Below are 27,456 nucleotides of genomic sequence, written 5' to 3'. Positions count from 1 at the left end.
AATTGTTTGGAGGGAAATAAGAGGGTACGTTCATCTCGGAGCCGTGGAAGTTTTTTGGTTTGGTTTGTTTGTATTTGTATTTTTATTTTTTTATGCATTGCTACACACGCAATTGCCCGAACTAAAAACGAGTGAAGCCCGTGCAGCGGTGGTGCGACCTTGAGGCATCATCAGAGCCGATTACATGTCGAAGGTGAAACGGTGGCAGAATCTGCGGAGGAAAACAACCCCCATCTCCAGGGAACACCCAAGGGCCTCTCCGACCGATGGGGGCCAGCGAGCGTCACCGAGTATGGACGCACACTGAGGTCTGTGTGATCTCGCCGCCCCAGTCCGCAATGATGCCTCAGCCGTGTGCGAGTTCGCGTCCACGCCTGAAGCCACACCAAACGGCTTACATCCCTCAGTTAAGATCAATGAAAGGCTGAGAAACGGACCGATGTGAAGCTGGAGTTAAAAAAAAAAAAAAAAAAAAAAAAAATGCTTCTGTATATGTCAAACAGCTGTAGATGGTTTTTGTTTCGTCTTTCCATCCTTATCAGCCCCCCCCCCCCCCAGCGCCTACACATCCAGAATATCTCTGCGCACACAAAGACCGAGGCCCGGAAGACGCCCCAGCTCGTTATCTGACTGATTAAAGAGGCTTTACATAATTCAGCGTTGCCCCTTGGCCTCACTGTAAAAATCCGTCCACGCGCACATCGGCATCGAGCCAGAGGCTGCTCGCGTGGGAGCCGGCGAAGGTAGCGCGATGAATAGTGCGCATGGCTAAATCATCAGTGCTGAAGGGAAAATGAAGTGCACACTGAAGCCCGCAGACCTACAAACCACACGATACATTTATGAAATATGATGCACTGAATTTAACTACCCAACAGTATATAAAAAAAGTAAGCACCACGTCAAACAACTTAAACAGTTAACTTAAACTTTAATGCGTTAGTAATAATATAACATTCACAGGGGCTATTTTTTTTAAATCTTATTTTATTTTTTGCATTATGCATAATTTTACTTTAAATGCTTTAAGTACACTTTGTTAATAGAAACTGGGTACTTTTATTCAGTTACTATTTCCAATGCAGGACTTTTGTTTGGAGTTCGGTATGTCGTCCGCCACTGTGAGCATAATGAGAAAAGCAGATTTTTCTTATTGATACTGGTAATACATGATATTGTACACAGCAAGAGCAAGGCCTGCTCTTAACTTGGGATCCAATGTAATTCAACATCATCATTTATCAAATTTCAATACTACCATTAAAATCTAACTGAATTGTTAAAAGTTTTTGTTTTAGACCTAAATACTTTTTTTTTTAAACATTTGCCAAATCACAATATATATTGTGCCCTGGTTTTAATTACAGTAACAATACTCAAAATGAAAAAGCCTCACATCACATTTTAATGTGTTGGGTAGAGAAATGTGGACAGAAAGAGAAAAACATTTCGAAGGTTTGGTTAAGTTTTGTGTTTCCAGCCTAGTCTAGTTTTTTGCAGGGTGGCAACGGTAAATGTTCATTCTTCTCCTGCTCGGTGCTCTGAAGCGTCTGCTGTTGCTTTCTCGTATTTTCTACTGATTTTTTTTACTCTGACTTCATTCTTGTAGATGGCTGGAACCTATTTCCATTCTTTAAACTAAAATCATCCTGTCGCTGATAAGTACATAACTGGTGACTGGTACAGCACTGTGTTCTCATTTGTAGCATGCCAATGCCTGTGAACCAGGTGCAGATTTTTCTCTCACCACGAGGGGGCAGAAGGAGCCTTGATGAGTGGTCGAGCAGCCACACCGGAGAACTAAAGAACCAAATGAAGATGAGAGTGCGGCGATGGGGAATTTCTTTCTTCCCTGACTTACTAAAGGTCTCATTTTATCCTCACAGACTAACTGTACTCTTTGGAGATGGATAGGCACATTTCTGAATGATACTCCAGGAAACCCGTGCACATTTTCAGTGTTTATTTCTTTCAAGTCATCCGTATAATAAATAGAAACAATTCAAACCAATTACACCACACTGAACAGGGGTAAAGTAGATTGGCTTTGTTGGGCTGAAATGATGCAGGCACTTTAAAAAAAAGATTAGTGTGTATTATTTAGCAGGACTAAAGTGGGACATTTTTAAATAAAACCATGAGGCAACTGCCTGCTAATGGGATGGCAACACAGGTATAAGGAATAAGATCATGAAACATCTAAAAGCATATAAAAAATATTTCTGCTGCACACAGCTCTATTCTGCAAACACACAACACACAGCAGCCGTAGATAAACAAAAACTAAAAGGCAAGACAATCTGAGGAGTCATTGACATGTTAACATGCAATGAAAGTGTCCGAGTTTGAATATTTTTTTCTGTTAAATTATGATCCAAAATATTTGCAAGGTGTTTATGTAGTCTAATCATCTTCAAACTTGGACTGCAGGTTTAGTTCATTCATGTAAACCTGTCATTACCCAGTCTGTCAGGACACGAAGCTTATCTATAAATGACCCAGCCTATTGCTGAAGTTTTTATTTCTATGAATTACAAAATGCTTACAAGCTTATGTCTTGTATTTCTTGTTTACTTATAACACTGTTGCTCCGTTCCCACGTCAGGCAGTGTCACAAACGCGAGTCCACAAAGTCTGGTGGGCTGAAATGTAGTTTGCAAAGACGCTGATTCAGGTTGTGAAGTGATGCATGTACTGTGATAGCTTCCGAATTTTTTGTTTTTCTTTTGCGCCTCTGCACAGTACTCTCACTTTACAACCAGAGGTAAAAACCGTAGATTTACATGTAAGCTAATTCAGCTGAGAACACCATTATATAATTAAAAAACTGACCTCAACCCTTTTATGTATTAAACAATAAAAGTTTAAATCAAAGGTTTGGCCAAAAAAAAAGGAAAAAAAAAAAAAAAAATCAGACTAAATGTGGCTGGAATACATTTGGCCTTGCATTATTATACACATGGATCATACACATATATTTCCAATGTTTCGCATCCAGTTCTAGACCAACCCAGTATGTTTGAATTATATTATTCATTTGCATTATAGTGAGGGTTTGATCTCAGACTAAGCTTGACCCATTTCCCTAACACTGGCCAACAATAGTAGACAAATCCAGTGTTACAATAGTGAGTGTATGAATGGACCACACCGTTTAAATTAGACTATAGAGAGATGATGAAAAGCCAGGACTCAGTTTGAGCACTCTTCAAAAATACGGAAACACACTGCACCCTTATTTTCTTGGAACAAAGTGGTTTACAAAAATCCTCCACCCACAAAATACCACTGAACACATCGCTTTGCCTGTACAGGTTAAAATAAAGCTCTGTCACTGAAATCTAATCAGCACAAGTAAACTAAAATTTGTAGTTTTGTTTCACAACATCAGCTCTTAGTAAATAAATACAGCGTTGTAAATGCGACAGCAGACAGGCAGAGGGGTGTGGGTGAAGACTGGGTCGTCTTTGGCACACGAGTGCAGTTCAGTGGTGACCCAACTTGTTTTTCTCTTGCACACTTTACGGCACTGATGGAGGAGCTCTAAAGGTGAGTTTTTGATGTTGTTCACCGTCCTCCGCCAACAGCTTTGGTCGGAAAACCATTGCCTGCCCTTTTTTTAAACACCTGTTGTGCATTGTTTCCACTGTATTCATGGCATCTCTGTCAACATCCATCCAGATAAACACGTTTTAATGTCCAGTTCAACGGCTCAGACCTCACTCACTGGCAGGTCTGCGTCATCCAGGTCCCGGGGTGGTTCAGGCATGTGGGGCTCAAAGCTGCTCCGCCGTCGCCACGGCGACTCCTCCGAGCTGGTGATGGTGGTCACAGGTGGTTCGCGGGTCACTTCGCCAGGTGCGTCTCCTGCAGCGACAGGCGTGCTGGCGTGTGGCTGTGACTTGGCCGCGGCAGAAGGCTCATGAAGTGCTCGCTGTCCCACGCCAGGCTGCGAGCGTGTGCCGCACGTGACAGCAGCGCCCCACTCTGGGTAGCATGGTGGCATGGCAGATATGGGCGAGCGAGGGACGGGGGGGCCCGTGGGGCTGCGGTAGAAAGTGGAACGGCTGCCATGTTCCTGCAGCAGAAACAGTAGAGAACACAGAGAGAGCAAAAATCAGGGCGACAAGACGAGCGGCTGTTAGTAACGAAAGTGAAATCCTGATATGTATAGTTTATTCAAGAAGAGCCAGAGTGAGTTACAGACATGGCATTAGCACCAGCACGTGGGGCCTGATGCAGCTTGAAGGTTGTAGGTTCTGAAGAATGTAGCATTGATAGAGAGTTGGGATGGTGGTAATAGCAGTAGAAGTAGTAGTAGAAGTAGTAGTAGCAGTAGTAGTAGTAGAAGTAGTAGTAGTAGTAGTAGTAGTAGTAGTAGTAGCGGAAGAAGTGGTAGTAGTGTCAGCAGGTTTTAGTTTTGGTAGTCTCTACAGGTTGCAGTGGAAGAGCAGAGTGTCTTAGGAAGCAGTGGTTGGTTGTTGCTCATTATTTCACAGCTTCTCATTGTCGGATTTCAATCTCTGAAACACAAAACAGAAGGGTGGGAAGAAAGAAAAAACACAGCAGAGGTAGTGAAAACAAAAAGGGGTAGCTGTTGAGCAGTTGGTGAAATGTTGGTTATAGAATAATCCCAGCTATAAAGCACCAAGAGACTCTGAAATACTGCATCTCAACTTTAAGGTTCTATATTTTGACACATTTTCTCCCGAATGATGCTACAGTGGCAGTGTGATATCCTGGGACTTTGCTAGCTTGTGAAATTTCTGATTAGTAAAAAAAAAAAAAGTCACTTAGGCATCAAACGATTTTTTTTGCCTTACAAAAACATGTCAAAATATCATAGGGAGTTAAAGAGATACATGTTAAAGAGATTTATGCTGAATCCAAAGGGCCACAATCAGGATCATTCTGCATTTCAGAGGCTGTTAGACAGATCATCGGATAATCTTCAACACTGAAGACTTGGAAAATTCCCTGCAGTTCATTACACTACTGATTAATTGATATATTCACATAACACAGACACATTAACAGCTCTTACAAACCCAAATATTCACATGTAAATCAACACACCATGAAAACCTCTAGTTTGTGACTCTGGACATGTGGATTCAGCACTTTCCAAAGTTGTTAAAATATTCAACATTTAGCACACAAAAGGTATAGGAAGTCAACATGGAAACAAGTATATTATTATTGTGTAAGAGAGAGAGAAAAAACCAAAAACATACAGGCAGCGAACAGGAGGGAAGAGGAGAGACAAGCAGGATGTCACACATCTAAGACAGGTACACAGCTGCAGCAGACTGCAGAGATAACAGGGTATGAAGGGAAGAGAAACAGAAGGTGGGAAAGACACATGTACCCAGTAATAAAGAAAGAGATAGAAACAGGCTTAACGTATTCATAGGTACGGTGGTCTGGTACTTCAAACGGTGAGCGTGTGTTTGCGAATGGATTGTTCATCAACTTGTATATTTTTACACTGAAGAATCATCAATAAAAGTGAAGACACATGAAAGCTGTGCAAGTGAAGCCATAAGGGAGGGAGGGAAGCAGTGGCTGTAGGTCTTTCCAATGGTTAGATGGTCATATTCCAAACGTTTAGAGTCATTCTGTACCCGGGCAACAGTATTACTTTTTAGCGTTCGTAAGACTTGAGGTGTGCTTGATTTGAGTTGCCATGCTTGTGGCAACAGTCATCACATGCAAGAGAAGCTAAATTAAGCACACCTTCAGCCTTACAATTTTTTTTTTTTTACCTGTTTAGCTTGAAACGATCCGAATGCAATGGACCTAAACTTTGAGCTCGAGGTGACAGTTCGGCAAGGAAAACGAAAAGCAAAAGAGGAAGAGAAATGAATGAGAGAAGCAGTGAGAACGAGGGCGTGAAGGGAGGAGCGCTTGTTGGGTTATCACAGCCATACGTAGGATGTGGTTGGTTCTTAGCAAAAAAAAGAAGAAAAAAAAGAGCATCAGATGTGCTGTCAGATCTGATCTGCCCTATTTATGTCTACAACCACAAAGGGCCAGCCAGTGAGTGGAAAACAGTATTAAAAAAGGTGAACTTATAGTTTCAAGGGGGAATTTAGACGAGCTGACATACGTGCTGCTGCACTCCCCGATTCGGGACGTATACCTCTGTATACAGGGGTTCGACAGCCGTCTGGCCTGCCGCATCTGCAACAACACAGTGCAAAGCAGGATTAGAGCAGATGGGCCATCTGCCCACAGGGAGAGGAAGAGGTGGAGAGAATGTGACAAAGAACGAAAGAGAAAAAGGGAAAAAGAGGATAGAGAGAACAGGCACAGGAGAGGTAAAAAGAGGTGAGAGAAAAACAAGCAAGAGGGAAAGAGAGATACTGGAGGCAAGAAAGAGGGAACTGTAGGGAAATAGTCAGCGCAGACGTGTTGAGAATGATTCCAGTCTAACTAGAAGGAACCAGCTGCAGCAGAGGACAATGTTTCCTCTGCGGTCAGGACTATGGTACTCATTTACTCCGCTCTTCTCACCTGCCAAGTCCACCTGCCTGTCTCTAAGCATGCAGGCTGCTGACTGAACTAATTAGGCTGTTCTAAAACTTAGGTAGTGTACTCACACAGATTTCATGTACTGCTGGATGCTGAAAAGTGGTGATGATGGATTGGTTATCTTGTGTACCGATGAACTACTTTAGTTAAAAATCAGTTTAGGGATGCCCTGGTGGCTCTAGGGTTAGGGTGCCAACCATGAACTGCAACGTCCTCAGTTCAGATGCAGCCGGGGACCTTTGTTGCATGTGATTCCCCATCTCTCTCTCCCCTCATTTCCTGTCATCTATCAACTGCAAGTGGTCTAAGGAAGACATAACATGGCCAAAACAGTAACTTTAAAAAAAAGCCAAAGTACTGTTTTTGCTACTCTGCATCTGTTTGAAATGAAGGGATAAGGGATTCTCATTACAGCTCTGTATCTTGCAGCTGTGTGAGCTCTTGTGAGAGCAAGAAGCTGCAAACAATAATCAATAAATGTCACGCGTGAAACCATACAAATAAGTCTTGTGAATAGTCTTAGTCTAGGTGAGATAGGTGTCAAGTTCTGCACGTGTAAGACCGAGTCAAGTCGGAAGTCATCTCCCTTTTCCACGGGTACGTCTCTAAATTTGTGACTCCAGTCAGACTTAAGTCTTATTGTGATGACTTGAATCCATACCACGGTGACACTGTGGTGCACTGTAGTGTATGATACATACTGTGGCAGCAGACCTCCCAGGCCCCCGCTGGGCCACAATGGCCCCTGAGACAGCCTTGATCCAGCTGTGCATCTCCTCTGGACTGTCCGCCTGGTGGAGACAGAGAAGAAGAAAATGAAAATGAGAAAAGAGAGAGAGGAGAATGAGGCAGTGAGGATTGGAAATCAGAATGAGACAAGTGATGGGAAGGAACACATGCAGACAGGCGAGAAACCGATTTGAGTACAGAATTTATGCACACTGCAGTACAGAAACATCTAAGAAATGTCTGCGTGTGCGTATGAGAATCGACTGTACATTCCTTTTATCACAGAAAAAGATGCACCTGTATGTAAAATGTTCTTGATGTGGTGACGACTTCAAACAGATTATCTCTCATCATAATGTCACTACAAAAAAAGCGGAAAACAAGTCAAATCATATTTATTTCATCTACTGTATATCTTTTTCTGAATCAGAAAAGAATTTTTTTGTACAATGGGAAAATGCTGTGACATGTTAAATACCTCTGTTTGCACTCCTGGACTTTGTGAACTTCCTTCAGTGGGATCATTCTCAGAGGCTCTTTCTCCTAAAAGGTAAGAAAATAACTATTCATGATACTTTAAGAAGCAAAACTTAACAACTCAAATACACAGGATAAATATTACAGAGGCTTTTTCTAATATACTAGCTAAAAACAAGGCTGAGTTTTTCTGTTTCATAGGAACTGAAGACAGTAAGCTAGAGGCAGCAGACTGCAAACTAAAAACCCTGATGGTAGTAACTTTCTTGACCTGGCCATTTGATACAGCAGACAGAGAGTCTGTGTCCTTGGGGCCTGTTGATAGCCAAATAGACAGATAAAGCTGTCAAATAAGGGCAGACCCTGCCAAATACGGGGAATGGGACGTGCAGTATTGTCCTGAGGACAGTCCGTGTATGTGTGTGTGTGTCAAAGAAAAGCCAGGGGGGGAACAAGGCATGATAGGACATGTGAAGTGAGGGCACTGAATTCCACAGACTGCGGATAAAACATGTCAGAAGTCGGGACTGTGCGTTTGCTGTTGCTCTGCCTCAGACTGTGAGGGTGAATCCAAGCCACATGCACCATCAATAAATAATTCCTTACACATAATTCCTTTTACATTCATCCCTTCATTTCACATAACTTAATCAAAGTTAATTACCAAATCAGACTTGAAGTAACTCATTGAGTTTTCTTCTAGTAGGAAATATCGCCGTTTCCAGTTCCTCATCTGGGGGGAAAAGGGGAAAAGATGTTCAGGGCTTTCGTGTAATTTTCTGGGAAAATAATTAATCATAAATGGTACTGCATGTCCACGGTGAGGCTGGCCAGCACATGCCACTTTGCCAGGGGGCAAAGTGAAACCGACTGAGCCCAACAGAGAACCATGACAGCGGCAGGCACTCACCACAGCTCCTTGCTTGACGCAATAGCCTGACTTAATGACGGTGTGCTCCTGAGCCGGCCTGCCCAGAAAGTACGGCAGCTGGCTGTGAGAACGATGCATGGCCTCACGCTCCGCTCTGTCTGCACCGTCGCCACCTTCGTGCTGGAAGGACACCAGAAATATTGGAATTGCAAGTTCCCACAACATTTCAAAAAACAAACAAAAACAGCTTTTCTACAGTCTATGGGCTAATTTACGTTGTGGATTCTACAACCAAAAAAAAAACAAAAAAACACATCAGCCACATTTTAGAATTTTCAGTAAACGGTGTATAAATTTAGCAGCATATGTGTACTGTGTATTCATTACTATAAATAAAAAACAAATAAATTAACAACACAAGATTTTTCCTCAGATCTTAACATCAACCCATACTGCTTACAGTAATAGTTTCTGGGGATGTAACAAATGATTATTTTCATTATTGATTAATCTGTCAGTTATTTTTTTCTATTAGTTGCTTAACCATTAATAGAAAACAGTGAAAAATGCCACAATTACAACTTCGCTGAGCCCAAAGTGATGTCTTCGGATTGCTTGATTTGTCTAAGCGACACAATGATATAATACAGAGAAAAGCAGGAGTGCAATCATCTGTGGATAAAATTATGCTATTCAAAATATAAATTTTGCTTACTTTCATTAAAGACAGTATCACTTTTTTTAAAATCAGTCTGCAGTTTTCTGCCTGCTTTTTTTAAAGCAGTTAACAGCAGTTTGTCAGTGTTGTGCGTGTCTCACTTTAGGTTTCAAAATCTTTGAACGTTAATAAATTTTTAAATGTGTAGCTAAAGTAATAACATATGTGCATGCATGCATGTAGGTGGTGCAATACATGTGTGGGTCATGTTTACCTGTGTCTGGGTGACGATGGGGACTCCTCCTATGATCTCTGTCTTATAGGAGACTTGTTTCTTGGGTCCTGCGACATCTGGCAGAGCCTTCTGGTTCTCTGAATTCTGCTGGCCATCGGACAACTTTGGCACCTTAGGAACACGCAAACACATCAGCCTTGAGAAGACCGTGGATCATTTTTAATTAAACACAAAAATATTAAATAGAAATTGACATTTTTTGGAATTTCACAGCAGGATGGAAAACAACCCTTTTCCCTCCACAGGTAAAATCCAGTGTGTAGCTTCTATGTATGCAGAAGTTGACAAGCTTTGAACGCATTTTATATCCCTTTCCTTTCTGAATGGTCAAGGCTTCATGGAGAACAATGGAAACAGTCCTTTATCACAGTACTCAATACAACAATACAGCATCCTGTTAGTCATGCTCTGACTCACTCCAGTTTCTTGACAGTCCGCTCATTCAGTTCTCCATAAGAGGAAGAAATAAAAATTTCTCCACACAGTTACATGAGCCAAAAGGAACAGATGACTACAGCTGAATCAGGGATGAACTGTACGCCTTGTGTTTATCTATGAACGCGGTGTATGTGTTTATCTCACAGTGATTTTGGTGGCTTTATTGAGAGCGTTGACCCAGTCCACGAGGTCCTGCTGATCATTGGCCTGCAGGAAGAACTTCCTCATCCCCGCATTGATGACTAATAGATCATAAAAAAAACAGCAGTGGGGACAATAGAAGGAGTGAAAGTATATTCAGGCCTCTTCAGTCAGTCAGACTACATTCTCTACAACATCTGATTCATTCGCTGTTATATGAAACACACGCATATACCGGTACAAGTACAAAGATGTACTGTGAAGTGGCATTGACTGACTGTGCTTTCAGCTTTTCTTGTATAGAAAATATGATACGAATACGTGTGGCAGGAGAACAGATCCACTGACACAGATTTCTCTGGAAGTGAAAAACAACTGAGCCAAGGGACTCTCCCACACACTACCAGCAACATTTTCTCTCCATGTGGATGATGACCCAGCTAGATTCAGCTGCCTCAGTCTGCCACCACCTACCCACTTCTGACCATGACGGAGAAAGAAAAAGCCCACGGCTACCAACCACCAAATATTCTTGCACATTTTCACACCCATGCGAACTTGAGCGAACCCTTTTTCAGTAACAAAGAAATTTTTGGGTCAAATGCTGATTTGCTATGGATAAGGATTTAGGGACTGAAAGAACTCAAGTCTCTCATTCTCTCACTCGCGCTATCTGCCACAAATCCTGGCAGATAGTTCTGAGCTCAAACCGCCCTTGTGTCTCCCCTATTTCCTTTCGAAACCATGGGAATAAATTACATTAAAACTGGACTGGTAAATTTGACGGGGCGAGCTGCAAACGGCACTGAGAGCTCAAACTCTGTGGCACAATGAAGATCATTCTTCCTTGTTCTGTGTGTTTGGTCCAGCTCTTAGACACATGCAGGACCTCACGCTCTATTTTTCCCCCAAACTTCTTTGTAAATGAATTTGTTTGTCTGGTCTCATTCAGGTAACCAGCATGAATTAATCCAACAGTATTAACCTTCCAATGTGTCCACTGTATTTTATGGAGCGGTAAACTGCTTGGTAGCAGTGAAAGCGTAGTGGACTTTTGTGCGCTGGGATGAAAAATCTGGGAGCGGGGTGATCAGATCTGACTCATAGTTACACATAATAAAACAATGTGCTCTACTGTGAAATGCCGCCCAGCAACAAAGTTCCCACAAATGCAACACTTTTGATCTTTCTCATCACCACACATCAATCAAAGACCGCAATCAAGTCTCTACTTTCTTATTGTGAAAAGATGTCTAAGTGTGATGGCCATTACCTAACTTTTCTAAATACTTCTTCACCTTATGTTTCTTCTTAAGTTGCTAGATGCAGGAAGGGGGGAGCAGCAGGATTTGTAGATACCAGCAAACCATGTGGCACACAAATTACAGTTTAAAAATAACTTCACACATCTCTGAATCCTGTTCTGATTAGGTTGCCGGCATCTTGTCAAAACCTCTGCAAGGCAACTGGTACGCACTCGCGCACTCGCACTCGCACTCGCACACAGAGTGGTCAACTTCTTGTCACATACTAGCATTTCCTAATATTGAAGCAGATGGAAGAGGAAGAGAGGGGACAGTAAAAAAATAACAGGGAAGTTAGGTTTACTCCTAAATAACTGGATGGTTCATATTTATATTTATGAAAACACAGGGCAAGAAGAAAATGACATATCATGTCAAGATGCACCATTTTCTTTGTTGAAAAATATTCACTAGTAGGATATCAAGTGATTTTAGTAAACCGAGATCAACTAGTCAATTACAGATTTTCTGGATACATTTAATGGACATGCATGTGTGTTGGCATGGTAAAAGATGGGTCAGGGGGCACGCTCAGGCAGGGTTAGGTGCATTAAAAAAAAAAAAAAAGGTTTAAAGTTCAAATTTTTTCTCAATGGCATCCTTATTGTTCTGGTAGATAGAACAGAGAGCATTTCAATTAAAAGGATTACATTCAGATTTTAATGAGTAAATGAGTTTGCTTGGTTGAATTTTTCTTATCTAAAAAAAATGCAATCTATACAATGTTTACCAATGATCAGTTTCAAATTATTTTTAAGTAATGTGATTGTTTCAAGATTTGACTTTCTACAAACACTGTTTGTATTTCTGTATTTATTCTAGGGTGAAATTATCTGATCTAACTAGATAAATACTTAATACAACATTTCTGAAGTACTGTAGGTCCTCAAGACCTCTTCCCTCTTAAAGGTTTCCTATGGAGCGTTTAACCACTGGTGGCGCTGTAGAGCACTTTATAACACATTTCTATGTCGTTGTCTACCAGCCCAAGCACAGGGACATAAAGAACATGCATGCCACAAGCACAGGTGTGGCTAGGTAGATGTTTCAGCCAATCGTAGAGAGCAGTAATGCATATCAATATTTGGTGGAAGTAATGTGACTTGTGACAGAAGGAGAAGCTGATGTAAACAATGAAGGTTTAAACCTTTAAAAAAGGGTTTCGGGGAATGCATTGAACATCCTAATAAGTCCCTCAGGATAGATACAATGCAAAACTGTTTACTTTTACTATCAGATTAATAGGATTCGACAGAGACAGAAAACCACAGCTTATCTGCAGTACAATATGGAAGACAATCATAAAAACAGACTGTTGGGAAAAATGTGTAATTGCTGGGGCTCTGAATTTATTAGACCTAAAAATACCCAAGAAAACTTATCAGGTGTGAACACAACCATCTCATTAATTAAGGTTATGAAATCTGAAAGGCACAAACAATCCTAAAATACTCAAACATAACGAACACAAGCCCAGATCATCAACCGCTGCAGCCTCCAGCATCTTTTTGTGTTGGCTAAACAGACAATGTTGAACAAAGCTGCCTGGTCAGTGGTGGAGAAAGTATATAGAGAGCAGTGCTTGACCAAGTTTAGAGGGCAGACAAGGACGGCAATCATTCTTCCCTTAGCTTATATTAAGTGTAGTCGGCTTAGTCAACACGTGATTAATACTACTACCACTGCTCATCTTTGCAAAGCACTACAGGCATTTGTAAATTCTGTAATTTTACAAGATGTAAGTTTCTTTAAGTCTTGCAATGATTCATGCCTTCAACCATATTGTCCAGGACCCATTTGCCACACCATGCCAGTATAGAAAAAAGGATTTTACTTTAAAGGTTAGAGAAATCATTGGATTATTTCTAGATAAGTCTGTATTTTTACTCCTTTAGTAAATTGTCAAATTATTTTTTTTAATACTAAGAAAATAATTAAAGATAGCTGAGATTATAATGATCAGTGATTTCTTACCAAAGCAGAATTCTGCCTTAGGCCTCAGCTTAGTGGCATCGCTGACCTAGCAGAAGACAAAGGTCACAACTGTTAGCTTCCCAGTTTAACCAAATACTGTAAACGGATTCTATTTTATTCATAATCTATCACGTTAGTGTCAGATAAGCTTCAGTGGTAACATTTCTATGTACCTTAGAGATGTAGGTGAGCTTGAGGGAACCAACGCAGTCTGCACCAACAGGCAGGTTCTGTAGGAGATGAGGCAAAAAGAACAAAATTTTCAAAAAGAGAAAGCTAAAACTAATCATGCATCATTCTATTAAGGTAAGGGCCTTAGCTGTGGATTACTGACTTAATATAATGTGGCAGCAGGTTGAGGTCAAGTTCTGAAAAGCAAGTTTATGTTATAGAGTAAGTACTGTATACTTTGGCTGCATTCCATGATAATTAATTTTACTGTCTTGCTGTGTTTCTGAAACTAGGGGATCCAGATTTAACATCATTAAAATTTAACCTTTTTCAATCTATAAAAAGAAGGGGACTTACTGAATTATTTAAAATTCTTCCTGCACTACATCATTTATGAATACTTCATGTAACAGCACACTTACAAATACAGCACCTCCAAACCAGCATGATGTACAAACCAAGAGTAAAGTATAAGAGAGTTATACGGTCATAGAGCAGAACATGTTGACCACTGTGGTCCCTACAAATATCAGTGCTAACTACACGGTCAAATCCAGAGGACTATAACACAAAAAAAACAAATCGTGGGTTTGGCGTTAAACTATGAATTCATTTCATATTCATTCTGTCCCATTTACAGCAATGTCTGCTGATAACTGAAACACAGACACACTGTTAGCACTGACCTACTCCTGTGCCTGTAATATGTGCTTCCTAATTGCTGTCAACTAGAATTACATAATACAAGTTCTCCCATCGTTGTATGACTGTCTGGCAATGGAAACATTTAGCCTCTACTTAGCTTTGTGTTCATTATAAATAAAGACAGCCTAGCTAAAAGTGGCCTGCAGTTAGCCTTCAGTTGCACGAGAGCCGATCATCCACATCGATAACTAACGTTAGCCAGCATGTAGTTGTCTCTAAATTGTCTAATTTTCCATCAACAAATTAAACATTTGCCTGTGCAGTTACCTGCAGGATTTTTCCGAAAAATACGGCTAAGAGCTAAGCTAACGCAGCCCCGTGTAATTACCTGCGGGTTGTCCATGAACCACACCAGGCTTCCCTGTTGTGTGTCCAGTATGAAGTAACGGCGCAGGAACTTGCCACTGCTCTCATTCTCCTCGATGTCCAGGAAGCCACAGATGCGGTTCTGTCGGTCCACGTAAGGCATCTCGCTGCCGGGACATTCCCTGGCCTGCTGGGGCCAGGAGTGGAGAGGAGCCAGTGGGAGAAGAGCGGGGGAAAGTGGGACCGGGAAGAATTCCTGAACGACAGAGTAAAGAGTGCAAAGAGAGATGTGTAAGGAGGGAGGGAGTAAATGAGGAATTTCTGTAGTCTTTGTGGTGAGCCTTGCTAGCGTGTCCCGCTCCCTCCTTCTCTTTGTATCTACTGTATCTGTGGTCTCTCTGCCACCTGGAGCTCACTAGACTGCATGGGGATCATGTGACACAAACCACAACCCCGCCTTTATCCTTTTATATCAGCCTCACCCACTCTCTCTCCCTCTTTTGCTCTCTGTGAGTCTCTCTTTTTTTCCTGTAACACACGCTACCCTCTGTCACTCTGTACTATCTCCTACACCCACCCTGGATTACTCTCTTTCTTTCCTTCTCCCTATTCTCTTACAGGCCTCTTCTCTCTCACTTTCAGTGCTATCTCCTCCCAACTGCTCTCTCATCCGATTTGGCAAGCCTCTGGCCAGCCCCTTCTATCCCCTCCCTCTTGCCACAGCTGAGCACCCACTTGAGCATGGTCAAAAAAAAAAAAAAAAAGGCCATTGAGCTCAGCCATGTTCGACACAAAGAAATAACACAAACACCCTCAGGAGATGCGCGGGAGAGAATGTCAAATATTTAAACTGCTGAGGTATCCCCGAAACCTACTGCTCACTGGAAGTTAACAAAAAAGTAAATGATTAAAGTACATCTGTTTAGTCTTACGTGTGCAAATGCAAGCATCTCAATGTCAAACCCTGTGTGGGTGGTTGCAGCACTACTGTGGGCATATTGTCACATTAGCCTGTTTAAGCTGGTGTCTTTTTGCACTGAGCCTAAAATATGTGAGTGAGATGAGTCTTTGGAAAGCAAAGATAAAGACGCTCTTTCTCCATGACGTTATGAGCACTATGTGGGTGGATGGGGGCAAATCAGGGACAAAAGGCCTGGTTGTTGTGCATGAACTCTGGGCTGGGAGCATCTCAGTTAGTCCCTGCATCTCTCCGAGTCATCCCATTTGACACACAGGCACAAGAAAGGAGCAACACTGTCCGAGGCGACTATCTCAACACCACACAAACACTGATTATCATGTGAGGGTGAGAGACGTCTCTGTAGACTTTAGTGACCCTGTAAATGAGGTGCTTTGCACAAGTTAATCTGCATGCATGGTAACGCATTTCAGTGATGCAGATTAGATGTTAGAGATAGTGCAAAACAAAATACCTAAAATGCGTAGGCAACAGCCTCCATATACTACATTTTAATTACATCTTTTAATTCGATGACAGGTTAATAGCCTCTTTTTCTAGTTCTTGAGAGAAAACAGATACGTCAACTACAGCAAGACTGATAATGGATTTTTGAGGTTGATACCAACAGTGATGTTTAAGAGTTTTAAAAATCCGGTGGCAATATGTAAGCCAATATTAATTTTTTATACAAACACATGGCATAAAGAACCATTTTCAATAGGAATCACTTAAGTTATGTTTTTAAAGAATTGTGACTAAGATGTGTGCTGAGTGGGGCTATAATTAATATTTTTATAATAACAATGTAGCAAAGGACAATGTGAAAACATTGTGACATTGTGAATGCGGTCGCTTGTAATGATAAACCTAGAGAGAAATTTCACCTGAATCTGCAGCTCCCCTCTGGTTTAGATCTTTATCCCGAGTTTCAGCTCACTGGCAACTTGACTGTTTTGGTTCACTAACAACTCTTTTACAGTGTTGTTTTAAGCTACAACAGGCGGCTGTTTTCAACAAAAACGCTCTAAAAACTCACTTTACTCTACCTGCTCAGCACCAAACAGCAGACAGATGCAGTTAGTGACTATCTGGTGAACAACGGTGGAGCATTGGCAGCTAAAAAGACAGAGTTGGTGGAGAACGAAAATTGAACCAAGAGAGTGAATACTGGCCTTACATTCAACAGGCCAGAAACACGACTCCAAATGAATATTGTTGTTTTATAGAGTAACTGCTGGATGTGTTAAAAAATTCATCAATTTGCTAACAACTTCACCACATTTACTTAAAAGTTGATGACAGGTCAATGTCGTCTTCACAACTTGTTTCTTCTGCCCCCTAGTGGCAAAAAAACATTTATTACAGGTTTAATAGTTAAAAAATAAACTTGTCATTGCTCTCTGGTGGACAAACTATGTAATAGAGACACATTTTCTATACCGTGTAGACATATTTTGGACATTTCTGGTCTTACTTATTGGCCGTCAAATTCCCAGATACCAAATGCAATTGCTTATATCGGCCAGTATGTACGGTAAGGCCAATGTATCAGTTTAATGCTAAGCCAATTCACATGACATGGATGTCTTAAGTTCAATAATTTCCGGCTAAAGCAACCCATGTAAAGATGATAAGGCTCCAAAGATGGGGTGCACTCATGTCAGACAACACTGAGTAGGTTTACATTCACACCAGTGTCCCAGTTTTGATCATTTTCTGGATATGATGCTGGTGTGGAACATGAGAAACCTGAGGCCTGTACTATGAAGAAGGATTTGGGGTAAGCAAGGTAACTTCAGGTTTAACCTTGGGTTTTCAGGGTTTCGATGGCAGTTCACCTCTTACCGGGGAACATCACCATGGTATCTTGTGCTGCACCCCTGAGCTGCTCCAGAGCCGGTTATGTTCGTGATGACAGATCAACGCATATAAAAATGCCGCCTACTGACCAATCAATTCTCTTGGAAAAGGACATCACCATTCTTGGACAACGCTGTGAAGCTCAGTGCACGGATCTGAGGGACCGTTAGGAGGGCAAGAGTGGGAGGCCCCCCTCCTGTCTTCTTCATTTAATTTTTTTTCCTGTTGGCCGCAAGCAACGTCAAAGCCATTTCATTGTGCTTTTGTATACTAATATAAACCCACAACAGAGACTCTCACACTAAAGCCTTGTACTTGTTGTACTTATAAGATATGAAAGTAGGCCAAAGTGTGTTATACACACCATCTATAGAACACACTTATTTAATGGAATACACAAATGTAATTATAGTCAGATCTACGTGTGCCCTACTGATGGGGTAGTAATATTGTAAGCCTATTAATTTACGCATTCACACAGTTGGCGATTTTTTGCCAGCTGTCCCTCTCGCATTTGGCAGCTGCAACCGTTGCTTTTAGCCTGGATTATGTGTTTAACTTCTTCCTATTTGTCTAATATTATAGTTTGCTCTTTGTTTGGAAAAATATGCCGCTCTTCTGCCAGTAGACTTGTCCTTGCTTGCGATAGGTCATACGCCGAAAACACCGCCCCTTTTATGTGAACGTGCTCGGGAAAACCTGGGTTGACTTACGGAGTTGATAACCGCCATTGTGTGACTGCTAATCGTGATTGCGGTTGTTAGGATTAGGGTAGCCTGATAACAAAAAGATATGCTGGGTATGTTGAACTTGCTTCGTAGTACGGGCCTATCGTTATTAAATCTTCCCTGTATACACGATCATAACAGTATGCAGGTTTTTCTGATTGTCAGTGCAGGCAAGTCCTTGAATCCCGCACATTCAAACCAACTCTGTATTTACTGTATTTGCTGAGTTACCTCAGAAGTTAGGAATGAACCCAGTTTGGTTTCTGGCTGGCAAGACATGATTACATTTACCACTGTGCTAGATTTGACTCTCCATCTTATCATTAGTAATGAATGAAGAGATTCACAACATAGTTTATCCTCTGCACAGCCTGACCAATATTGGATTTCTTGGGGCATTCTTACGTTTAAAGAAATCTGATAACGATGTATCAGCCAATGTTAATTTTTTTTAAATGAACAACAATCTCGATACAAAGCTCTTATATTTGTTTTTGTGACTGAGATGCATACTGATCAGGACATTTTAGAGTTGAAGATCAACTTGTTGGTGCTTTCTGGTGGACAAAATACGTAACAGTGTCACTGTTTCTAAATGATCTCAAATTTAGTTTGGAATTTCTATATTGCAATTTCTTGTTACTTTTTGTCTGACATATACACCGATACTGGTATATCTAGTATAAGCTATTTTACTGACAACATATCAGGCTGCCCAATTTATCAATATAGCCCTAATCCTCTTCAGGCACGCCTGCGAAAATGGCAGACAATTATAAGAAACCACAAGGTGTTTATACAACACACAATCCCAGTTTATATTTAGGTACTCAAAGATTAGCATATTTGGATTTCTGAGGCCAGGATATCAGGTTTTAGCTGCACAAACATATAACTGGGATACTTCAAAAACAGATAATTACCAAGATACTAGTGCACATGCACAAATGCGATCATTCTCTCTGGGCTCACAAGTGGGAGGTTACAGAGCTGGGCTACATGTGTAATGCCTATAAGAATGTAAAAAGACTGAGTGACAGTGAACAAGAGAACACAAGAAGGATACACCAATGAAATAAATGAAAACATGCAAAGCGAGAACCAGAAGACAGCACAAGGAAGAAAGTTAAAAGGTCTGACTCTGAAGAAGGTCAGATAAGGCAGCATGATATAAGCTTCTTTCTAGGTCAAACACTCTCCCCAGTAAACTCAGTCTTTATATTTGCTGGAAGGTTTTGTCCACCATCACATGGCAACCAACTGGTCACACAGGACAAGTCATAAAACGACAGTAAGCACCAGCTGGATAGCCCAGTAGAGGGTCATTATTTTTCTTTCATGATCTTAGACCACTGACATCCCATTGAAAGTAACACAACAGTTGTAAACAGTAACCCTGGAGCAGAAATGTTGTGTTGTTTTAATGCCTACCTACCTGTTCTCACCACAAAGGAACTACACAGCAAATCACTTATCTAGGTGTAGAGGACATGGCTGGATTAACTTCCAGGGAGCAAAAATTTGTTACTGGGCTGCTGTTCACCCCCACTATGCATGGCAGTTTCATTATATCCCCTGGCACCCACAAACCAACCAGTGCTCTAGAGATTAAATAGTTGATTAGACAAAAAATTAATTGGCAATTATTCTGATAATTGATTAACTGTTTAAATTCACTTTTTGAGACAAAAAAAATGCCAAAAAAATTCTGGTACCAGTTTGTTAATATTTGCTAGACTCAGTTTTCCATGATAGTAAACTCAACATCTTTGTGTTGACTGTTGGTCAGACAAATCAAGCAAGAACATGGTTGAATAACCTGGGCCTCAGTGAATAATGATGGGAATTTTTAAAGTATTTTTTGACATTTTAAACACTGTAAAATCAATTGATTATTGAAGAAAATAACTGTCATACCTATTGATAATGAAATGCAATAATTGATTGCAGTTTTACAGTTCTCTTATGATGGAATAATCCTACCTTGTTTGGCTTTTTCTGTGTGTTAATCACTTGACAGAGAGAAAAAACTTAAAGCAATGTGATGCTATTATGTATAAATTATGTAGACTCATATGGTAAGGACTAAACCTGGGACTTGTGTGGGGTCTGCGGCCCCCGTGCAGTTGCCCCGTTGGTGATCCAGCCTTGTTCAAGGAGATCAAATTTCATCGTACATTTGGTTTCAGAAAGACCATCGAAATAAAATCATCTACAAGAAATAACATTTAGGAACAAATACTCGAGGAACAGGGGCAATAAAGGGTTGGGACTGAATAGGCTCTTTATGGATCAAAGGTGAGACAGGTCATTCCAGTTCATCTGAGAGGAGTAATTTCTGGTCAGAGACTGGCTCTGAAAGCAGCACGTCAGGCCAGAAGGTTTGACAGACTGGGTCCTGTTTACCACAGCAATAGGCTAGTGTGGGTTGTTTTGTTTTTTTTGCTTTTTTTTTTTTTTTTTTTGTATTTTTAGAGCAGGACAAAATGAAGCCGCACACTTGGCAATTGTTTACTTGTAACACCGACTATGTCTTCGGACACTATAACAAACGACTTGGCCAACGAGCTTCCAAACTCCAAGCAGGATAACACACACACACACACACACACACACACACACACACACACACACACACACACACACACACACACACACAAAATAACTCCACATTACCCACAACACGTTGACAACATTTGTGTTAGCAGCATCAGTAACTCTGGCTCGCTGGCCTGAAGTTAACTGGGAGATATGGCTCAGGTTAGCCTGCTATTAGCAACGTACGCTACTTCACACCCCAACATTATACTCATTTACCACGAACTAAAAACTACCGTTCCTGAATTTCTCTACCTTTAACGGCAAACTGTGTCTGCCGTTCTGGCAAATAAGTTTTGTCACACACGGTAACCCAACGTTAACCTAGCTAACATTAGCGACTCGTCTTAGCCAGTCTCGTAAAATTTAACGGGCAACTTTAACTGTGCGAAACAATAAAGCTACGTTTATTAGCGTTAACCGCTTTCGTTGAACGTCCCAGGTCAGCTTACCCGAGCCTTCCCTTCTGTGACTGCGGCGCTCAGGGTCCGTTGGTGTCGGTGCTGTCGGGTCCGTCCTCTCTGCCTCAGCCCATCTCCAGTGATCCAGGACACAGTGAGCTCCACTGCTTCTGCTGCAGAGATCTTCTACCGTGAAGATGATCACTCTGTGGGTAAAAAAAAAAAAAAAAGTCATGCAAGTTACAGCGTAGTCTATATTTTGCAGGAAAAAGTTATTGAAAAAATAAATAAATAAATAAAAGTATGGTCCACCTCCTATAGATAGATAGATATCAGCTAAAAATCATAATCATATACAGTAACTAAATAGGCTAAATAAAATACAATGATAAAGTTCATAGAATAAAATAAAAATAGAATAGAAACTATAGGTAGAACCATAACTAGATAATACTATATGCTGAATATACACTGTGCAATGACAGTAATACTGTATACAATAATACACCGTACATTAGTGCATGTCAGGTAGGTATTCCTGAAGCTGTACAGTGAGGTGCAGGATTGTCCATGCATGTTAAACAGAAGTAACTATGCTCTGAATATATATGTGTGATCTATGGTTAATTTACACACTGTATACACGTATGGAAGCAGAATATACAGGCGGCACTTTAAAGATTTTCAGCTCTCCAACGTTCAACCTTACAAGATGAACGCCAGTGCACGGTTTCAAAGATCACAGTGGCGGACGGGCAAGGGCTTGTCCTGCTGCTAAGGATTAAGGCCCATGACAGTAGGTTATTAGGACATCCACATAAAAGGACAATGCTACACTGAAGACTTTATTACAGGTAATATTCAGGGCTACCACTTCATATGTCCTTTTTTTTTTTTTTTTAATAACAGGCTCAGCGCAAACAAAGCAAGGGCTTTTGCTTCTAAGGGTAGTGTAATGGAAACATGCATTCATAGGTCAAACCTTTTAAAAAAAATATTACCAGTTATAGGCTCTTAATAAATGTAAATGTAATGTCAGCTACTGACAACATGGCTGTGGGGAACACACTGAGCAAGGAAGCTTAATATGGATTATGCTGCGGAAGTGTTTTGGACATCTTTTTTTTTTTTTTTTACTTTTTCACTTTCTGTAACTATTACTGCAGATCAGTAAATACAAGCAGCAACTGTGCTACAGGCTGAGCCATATCATCATATAAGGTGACCACAAGGACAGTGTATGGCGCATCAGTGTGGTATGAAGCTACATGACAGACAAGCCAGTTATTTATTTTTGATCAGGCCCGTTGACATATATATTAAAAAAAAAAAACAGGCAAATAATAGCTCTGGATGTTAACATCTGTTTCATATTCATTGTAATCTGCTTAAACTAATTTATCCAAATGTTTTTTAAGCCCCGGTGCTCGGAAAAGAGGATCAGAGAGAGAGCTCTCGTCTTTTTTCTTTTCTTTTCTTTTTTTTTTTTTTATCACCTCTAGGTGTAAAGTATGAGACAAGCGTTGGGTGTCAACATGGATGGAAAGCGGAAGAGACGAACCGGGGTGGGGATTTAGCGATATCTAGTGGCCGAAAGGCCGCAGCCCCCCCCCCCCCGGGTGCCGTCGGTTTCCCCCCCCCGCCGACAAACCCTGCGCGATGACTGCCGGCGCAGGCCGGAGATCGGGGGGGCAGCGGAAGACGTCCTCACTTTCTTGAAGACGTTAATTTTTTTAACGGAGGCCCAAGGCTGTACTGTATTGAAGACATGGGGGGTATCCGATTTCACGCACACAAAATAGAAATCACGGCGAAGGCCAATGCCATGCAAACGTACGCACGAAGCTTAGGATAAGCTTAGATACACGTTATTAACAGGCTGCGTGTATTTTTATCCAAGTATCCCACAGCGCATTAGGCAGTGTGACATTTGGCCTACACTCAAACTTAGAAACTTTAAAAAATAATAATAATAAAAGAACAGGTTTAGCAGGTAGACAATCTCATCGGCATGTAGCTACCATTGCCTCTCATAAGCCTGCTCTTGGTAGTCGGGTCATACATCAAAGTGTCACCATATAAGTAGCCCGTCTTGACGAGGCAATGGGCGTTAACAGGCACTGGAGCACGCACGCGCGCACGCACGCACACACACACACGCGCGCGGACTGTCTTCTGCAGAAGAAAAGTTTGAGAAGAGGAAGGGGGGCGGATAGGCTGCTGCGGCCGCGGCTGCCGCTGCTGCTGCTGCTGCTGGCGGTGTTGACGTCGGTGAGCTTCAAGTGCGGTTTCTCGTCTTCTCGTCAGGGTGAATCAGCGAGGAGGCGAGCATGGAAGAGGAGGGGGATATCTACCCGGAGATGAGGCATTTTCCTCTGCCGTGGCCTCTCCCCAGGCTCCGCTCGCACAGTGACACCTCCGGATTCCGCTCAAGAGTGCTGCTCAGGCTCCGGGGAGCCCGCTCAGGTAGGACAAACCCCCACCGCTTTGACCAATAGCTGTACGACCAGGCATCTTTCCAACAGGGGCGACGAAAAACCCGTTGTAGCATCTTGAAGTTGGGTGAATGAACTTAACTCAGTTTAATCCAGTGATGCCGTTTTCATACATTTGAATCAAATCCCTGCTACATTTTGTCAAGCAGTCGTTAGGGCTCAACTGAGACATCACAGCTAAACTGCCTTTCTTTCATAAATCTGCTCTTTTTTTCTTTTGTTTTGCAAATTGTACCAGTTGCTCCTGGCCAGACATCATCTCCAAATGACTAATGAAACAGCTGTGGCTTCCTGTTCTCCTACACAGAAAAACTTTCCCCTTCTCCTTCTCTCTGCTTTTATGTCTGCGGGTACCATTAAAAAAAGCACACCCCTTAGTTATTTACTTGTTTCTTTTTTTGTCCTTCTTCACCAGGCCATACTGTATTAACATAGCTTCTTCCTTCCACCGATCAACAGCAAAACGAGTCCGAGGGGTTTGTCTTAAAACGCAATCATTAACTGTATATATACTCACCCCCTTTATCATAACACTCGCACCCAGTTGTTTTTATAAGTCACATAATAAGTTGAATGGAGATCACCTGTGTATAGTGAAGGTGTAACAAGGGATTCCAGGTTAACCGCACCCAGTAAAGATCCGAGTTCTTGGCAAAAGCTACATCACGAAGACAAAGAAACATACCACACAAATTCCACAATAGGGTTGTCGAAAAGTTAAAAATGCTACAAAGAGTGACTCTAATGATGTGCACTTGTAACAGTAAATGGTATGCAATCAATAACAATCGCTGTTTTATATTTGCACTCAGTTTACATCAATGTGTATCAATTACTTTTCACTTGGACAGTATGGGCTCCTTCTCCAGATTGTCAAAAAAAAATTGGTAAAACAGCCCAACACAAGGCCCAAGGGGAGTTGACAAAATCTTTTCACAGGCATCGAAATGTCTCGGCCACGGTGTTAACCACCTATCTGAGCTCACTTGCCTCGCTTAAATGTCAGTGTCATAGTTTAGCTGACTGAAGCCTTTGGCTTCTGAGAGGGAGCTGACAGGCTCATATATTGTTTCAATGGTTAGAACCACTTCCTATCAGCCGCGTTTAGTGCCTGAGCCGAGATCACACCCTGCAGCCTCGCTGTCTACTTAAACGACACACCTATACCTGCTCTGACATATACTGCAGACATGGAATGTATATAATATACTGCCTTGTCTGCCGTGTCCTGCAGTTGGATTAAATTACTATAACATTACAGTCGTATTTATAGTAGAAGTTGCAGTGATTCTTCTTGTGTTAAGTTGCCACAGGATGCGTTTGTTGTTTATGGCTAAGTTGTAATTACAGGAAATGATCCTGGAGTGGAGCGTTTAGGAAATTAGATGTCCAAAGTTGTTTACGTCTCCTGCCAGTTTGGATTTTGGACTTCGGTATGTAGTATGGATTGAGACAGCAATTTTAGATTTCACAACTGAACTAACTTTCACAAGAGATCCCTTTGAGATTTGCTCTGCGCTGTGACATTGTGTAAACTGAACAGTTTGTGAATCAAGCAACAGAGGGAGCTAATCTACCTTTTTACAGAGATCCGGTAAAACAAGCATTAAAATGGCACCTCACAGAGATGATATGACATTATAGTTTTCAGAAATGCTTCAGAAACATGTCTGTCATGAAATGTAGATAAGATCCTACATGAAGATTGAAACAACAGTATTTCTCTCAGAAAATTTTATTTGAATTACATTACTCTTATTTTTTTTAAACCTAAAGGGGTGTATTTGATCCTACTGATGAGAAATGTCTCTCGCCCAAGGAAAAATGCGATGAATATTACCAGAATTAATGGATAAGGACAGAGATGGGGTTTTTTTTTTTTTAGTTTTTTAACTCCAAGTAAGACTAAACGGGAAATGTAGCCCACAGAGTTGGGAATGTGCAAGTCAATAGGAAGCATAAATAAGTATAAAGTAGGCCCTTTTAGGTAAAAATACAGCCTGTGAATTGTTTGATGAGCACCAATAATCTATCCCTGCTTCAATTATTTGTTCTTTCTTTATGTCCACTTCATCCTCTCCAGGGTTATGGAGGGCTTCTACTCAGCTCAATTTGATCTTTTGGAAAGTTAGAACATTAACTGAAGCTAGTAAGCCGACTTGTGGCAGCAATCATCTCTGCGCTACTAACTATATGTGGAACTGTAAGTTCACTGGTTGATTTTAAAAGCAGTGCTTGCTTGTTTGAGATTTGTAAACCTATATCTCTGCAATATTACATGGTGAGGTACAGTCAGTATCGCAAAGTTATCAGCAGTTTTGACATAACAGTTTGTAAAGGAGGATATTTCCCCTCAATTCAAATCCAGGTTGAATTAGTCATCAAAACTTGAAAACTACTGAGGTTCATAGTCAACTCTTGAAATTTTGAAACAACAGTTGACAAAAACACTCTCACTACTATCTCACCGCATGCTGAGGAAGGTCGTGTGGTATGACTGAAAGCTCCAGAACAGAGATTTTTTTTTTTTTTTGGTCAGTTGAAAGATATTGAATGTTGTTAATCATCCAAAACAAATGTGTTACTTTCATAAAGATATATAATTTTAATGCTCTTTTCTATAACTATTCTAATGTGTATGCGAGAAGGCGTGTTAATGCCTGTCTGCATATGAGCTTGTGCACTCACACGTGCATTTTTACGTATGTGTTTGTGAAAAAAAATCCATTTGGAAGAATGTGTAGGCTGAGACGGTCTCCGCTGTCCGTTGTAAATAGCATGTTGTCCTCCAGATGGGCACTGTATCCCTCATGTAATTACACGGGGAGAGAAAAGAAGAAAGAAGAGAAGAGGGGGATAATAGGGAAGAAGAGATAAAGGGTGAACAAGTGAGGTTAAAAATGGGAAGGATGGCCAAGACGTAGATATATTAAGACACAAGAAAACATTAAGGGACAAAAAAAGGAGAGGGAAGAGAGTCAAAGAACAGAGAATAAAGGAGACAGTTTGATGGGGGCAAGGGAAAATTACGAAAACAGCAAAGGGAGGAGGCAAGGCAAAAAGGGATGCAAGGACAGGATGATTAAGGAGGACAAGATGGCAGATGGAAAGGCTGAAGAAATGAAGAGGACAGTAGAAGAATGTAAGCTTGCTGGTGCACTCTGCCCCTTGTGGGTACTTTCCTCGGAGTAACATTGATTACATACCCTTTTAGTCTGCAATAACAACTTGTTACTTGCACTGTAATGCAGAGAACAGCCCTTCCTCCTTCACTGCCCACACACAGTTTATCTTCAGGCACTGCTGTAGCTGCTGTAACAACCACTGTCATACCCAAAACGTTTTTGGTTCAGCTTTTCTTCAGAAATTACTGGTCTTATCTATAATTGTGTTGTAGTTTGAACTGTTCACATATTATCATTGCCTTCAGCTGTGTGTTGAGAAGTAAAATCTTTGATCACCAAAGTTATTACAATTCATCCCGTGGGGGACATGAATGTGTGTTTACCAAATGTCATGGCAATCCATTCAATAGTCGCAGAGACATTTCACTCATATCATCAAATGTGGCTGTCATGGTGGGACTGCAGGAAAATTAAGGGCATCTGATCACCAGCATTAGTAGGGTTCATCCTCTGAGGACCATGAATGCATGCACAGAATTTTGTGTCAATCTGTCCAGCAGCCTTTGAGGTGTTTCAGTCTAAACCAAAGTGCTGGACCTACTGGCTTGCAGTCCCTCTAGCCATGGCGCTAGCGTGACAAAAACTTGATTTCATTTAAGACCCTGCTGGGAGACTGTCCTTCCCA

At 41.3% G+C, this 27,456-nt stretch overlaps 2 protein-coding genes across 8 annotated transcripts in view; one reads left to right on the top strand and one right to left on the bottom strand.

Moving 5' to 3' along the window:
* Window positions 1-1,051: 1,051 nt before the first annotated feature.
* Window positions 1,052-21,330, bottom strand: LOC120796877 (pleckstrin homology domain-containing family A member 1-like). Of its 6 annotated transcripts, XM_040140028.1 has the most exons (14): window positions 21,203-21,330; window positions 14,626-14,859; window positions 13,595-13,651; window positions 13,422-13,467; window positions 10,147-10,244; window positions 9,544-9,675; window positions 8,651-8,791; window positions 8,405-8,473; window positions 7,742-7,806; window positions 7,561-7,624; window positions 7,236-7,325; window positions 6,110-6,183; window positions 5,235-5,309; window positions 3,741-4,078 (listed from the first exon to the last, which is right to left on the bottom strand). In XM_040140028.1, exons 2-14 carry the CDS (start codon window positions 14,764-14,766, stop codon window positions 3,847-3,849), a joined length of 1,284 nt encoding a protein of 427 aa, XP_039995962.1. In that variant the 5' UTR covers window positions 14,767-14,859; window positions 21,203-21,330; the 3' UTR covers window positions 3,741-3,846. The 6 variants fall into 6 exon arrangements, with proteins under 6 accessions (XP_039995963.1, XP_039995964.1, XP_039995962.1 ...); XM_040140029.1 differs by lacking the exons at window positions 5,235-5,309; window positions 6,110-6,183 and having other exon boundaries at window positions 1,052-4,078; XM_040140030.1 differs by lacking the exons at window positions 5,235-5,309; window positions 6,110-6,183; window positions 21,203-21,330 and adding an exon at window positions 1,052-2,072 and having other exon boundaries at window positions 3,728-4,078; window positions 14,626-14,857.
* A 2,054-nt stretch (window positions 21,331-23,384) lies between these two features.
* Window positions 23,385-27,456, top strand: part of phactr2 (phosphatase and actin regulator 2) — a 43,831-nt gene continuing 39,759 nt past the window's right edge. The window contains exon 1 of one of the 2 annotated variants that reach the window (XM_040140020.1): window positions 23,385-23,617. In XM_040140020.1, coding sequence (XP_039995954.1) covers window positions 23,482-23,617 — 136 coding nt within the window. In that variant the 5' untranslated portion in view covers window positions 23,385-23,481. The remainder of the gene's footprint in view (window positions 23,618-27,456) is intronic. The other variant, XM_040140023.1, reaches the window with a different exon arrangement.

The sequence above is a fragment of the Xiphias gladius genome, chromosome 11, assembly GCF_016859285.1.
Source record: "Xiphias gladius isolate SHS-SW01 ecotype Sanya breed wild chromosome 11, ASM1685928v1, whole genome shotgun sequence".
NCBI classification, from domain to species: domain Eukaryota; kingdom Metazoa; phylum Chordata; class Actinopteri; order Istiophoriformes; family Xiphiidae; genus Xiphias; species Xiphias gladius.
The sequence above is the reverse complement of the archived record's forward strand: the minus strand, read 5'-3'. Positions and strand labels throughout refer to the sequence as shown.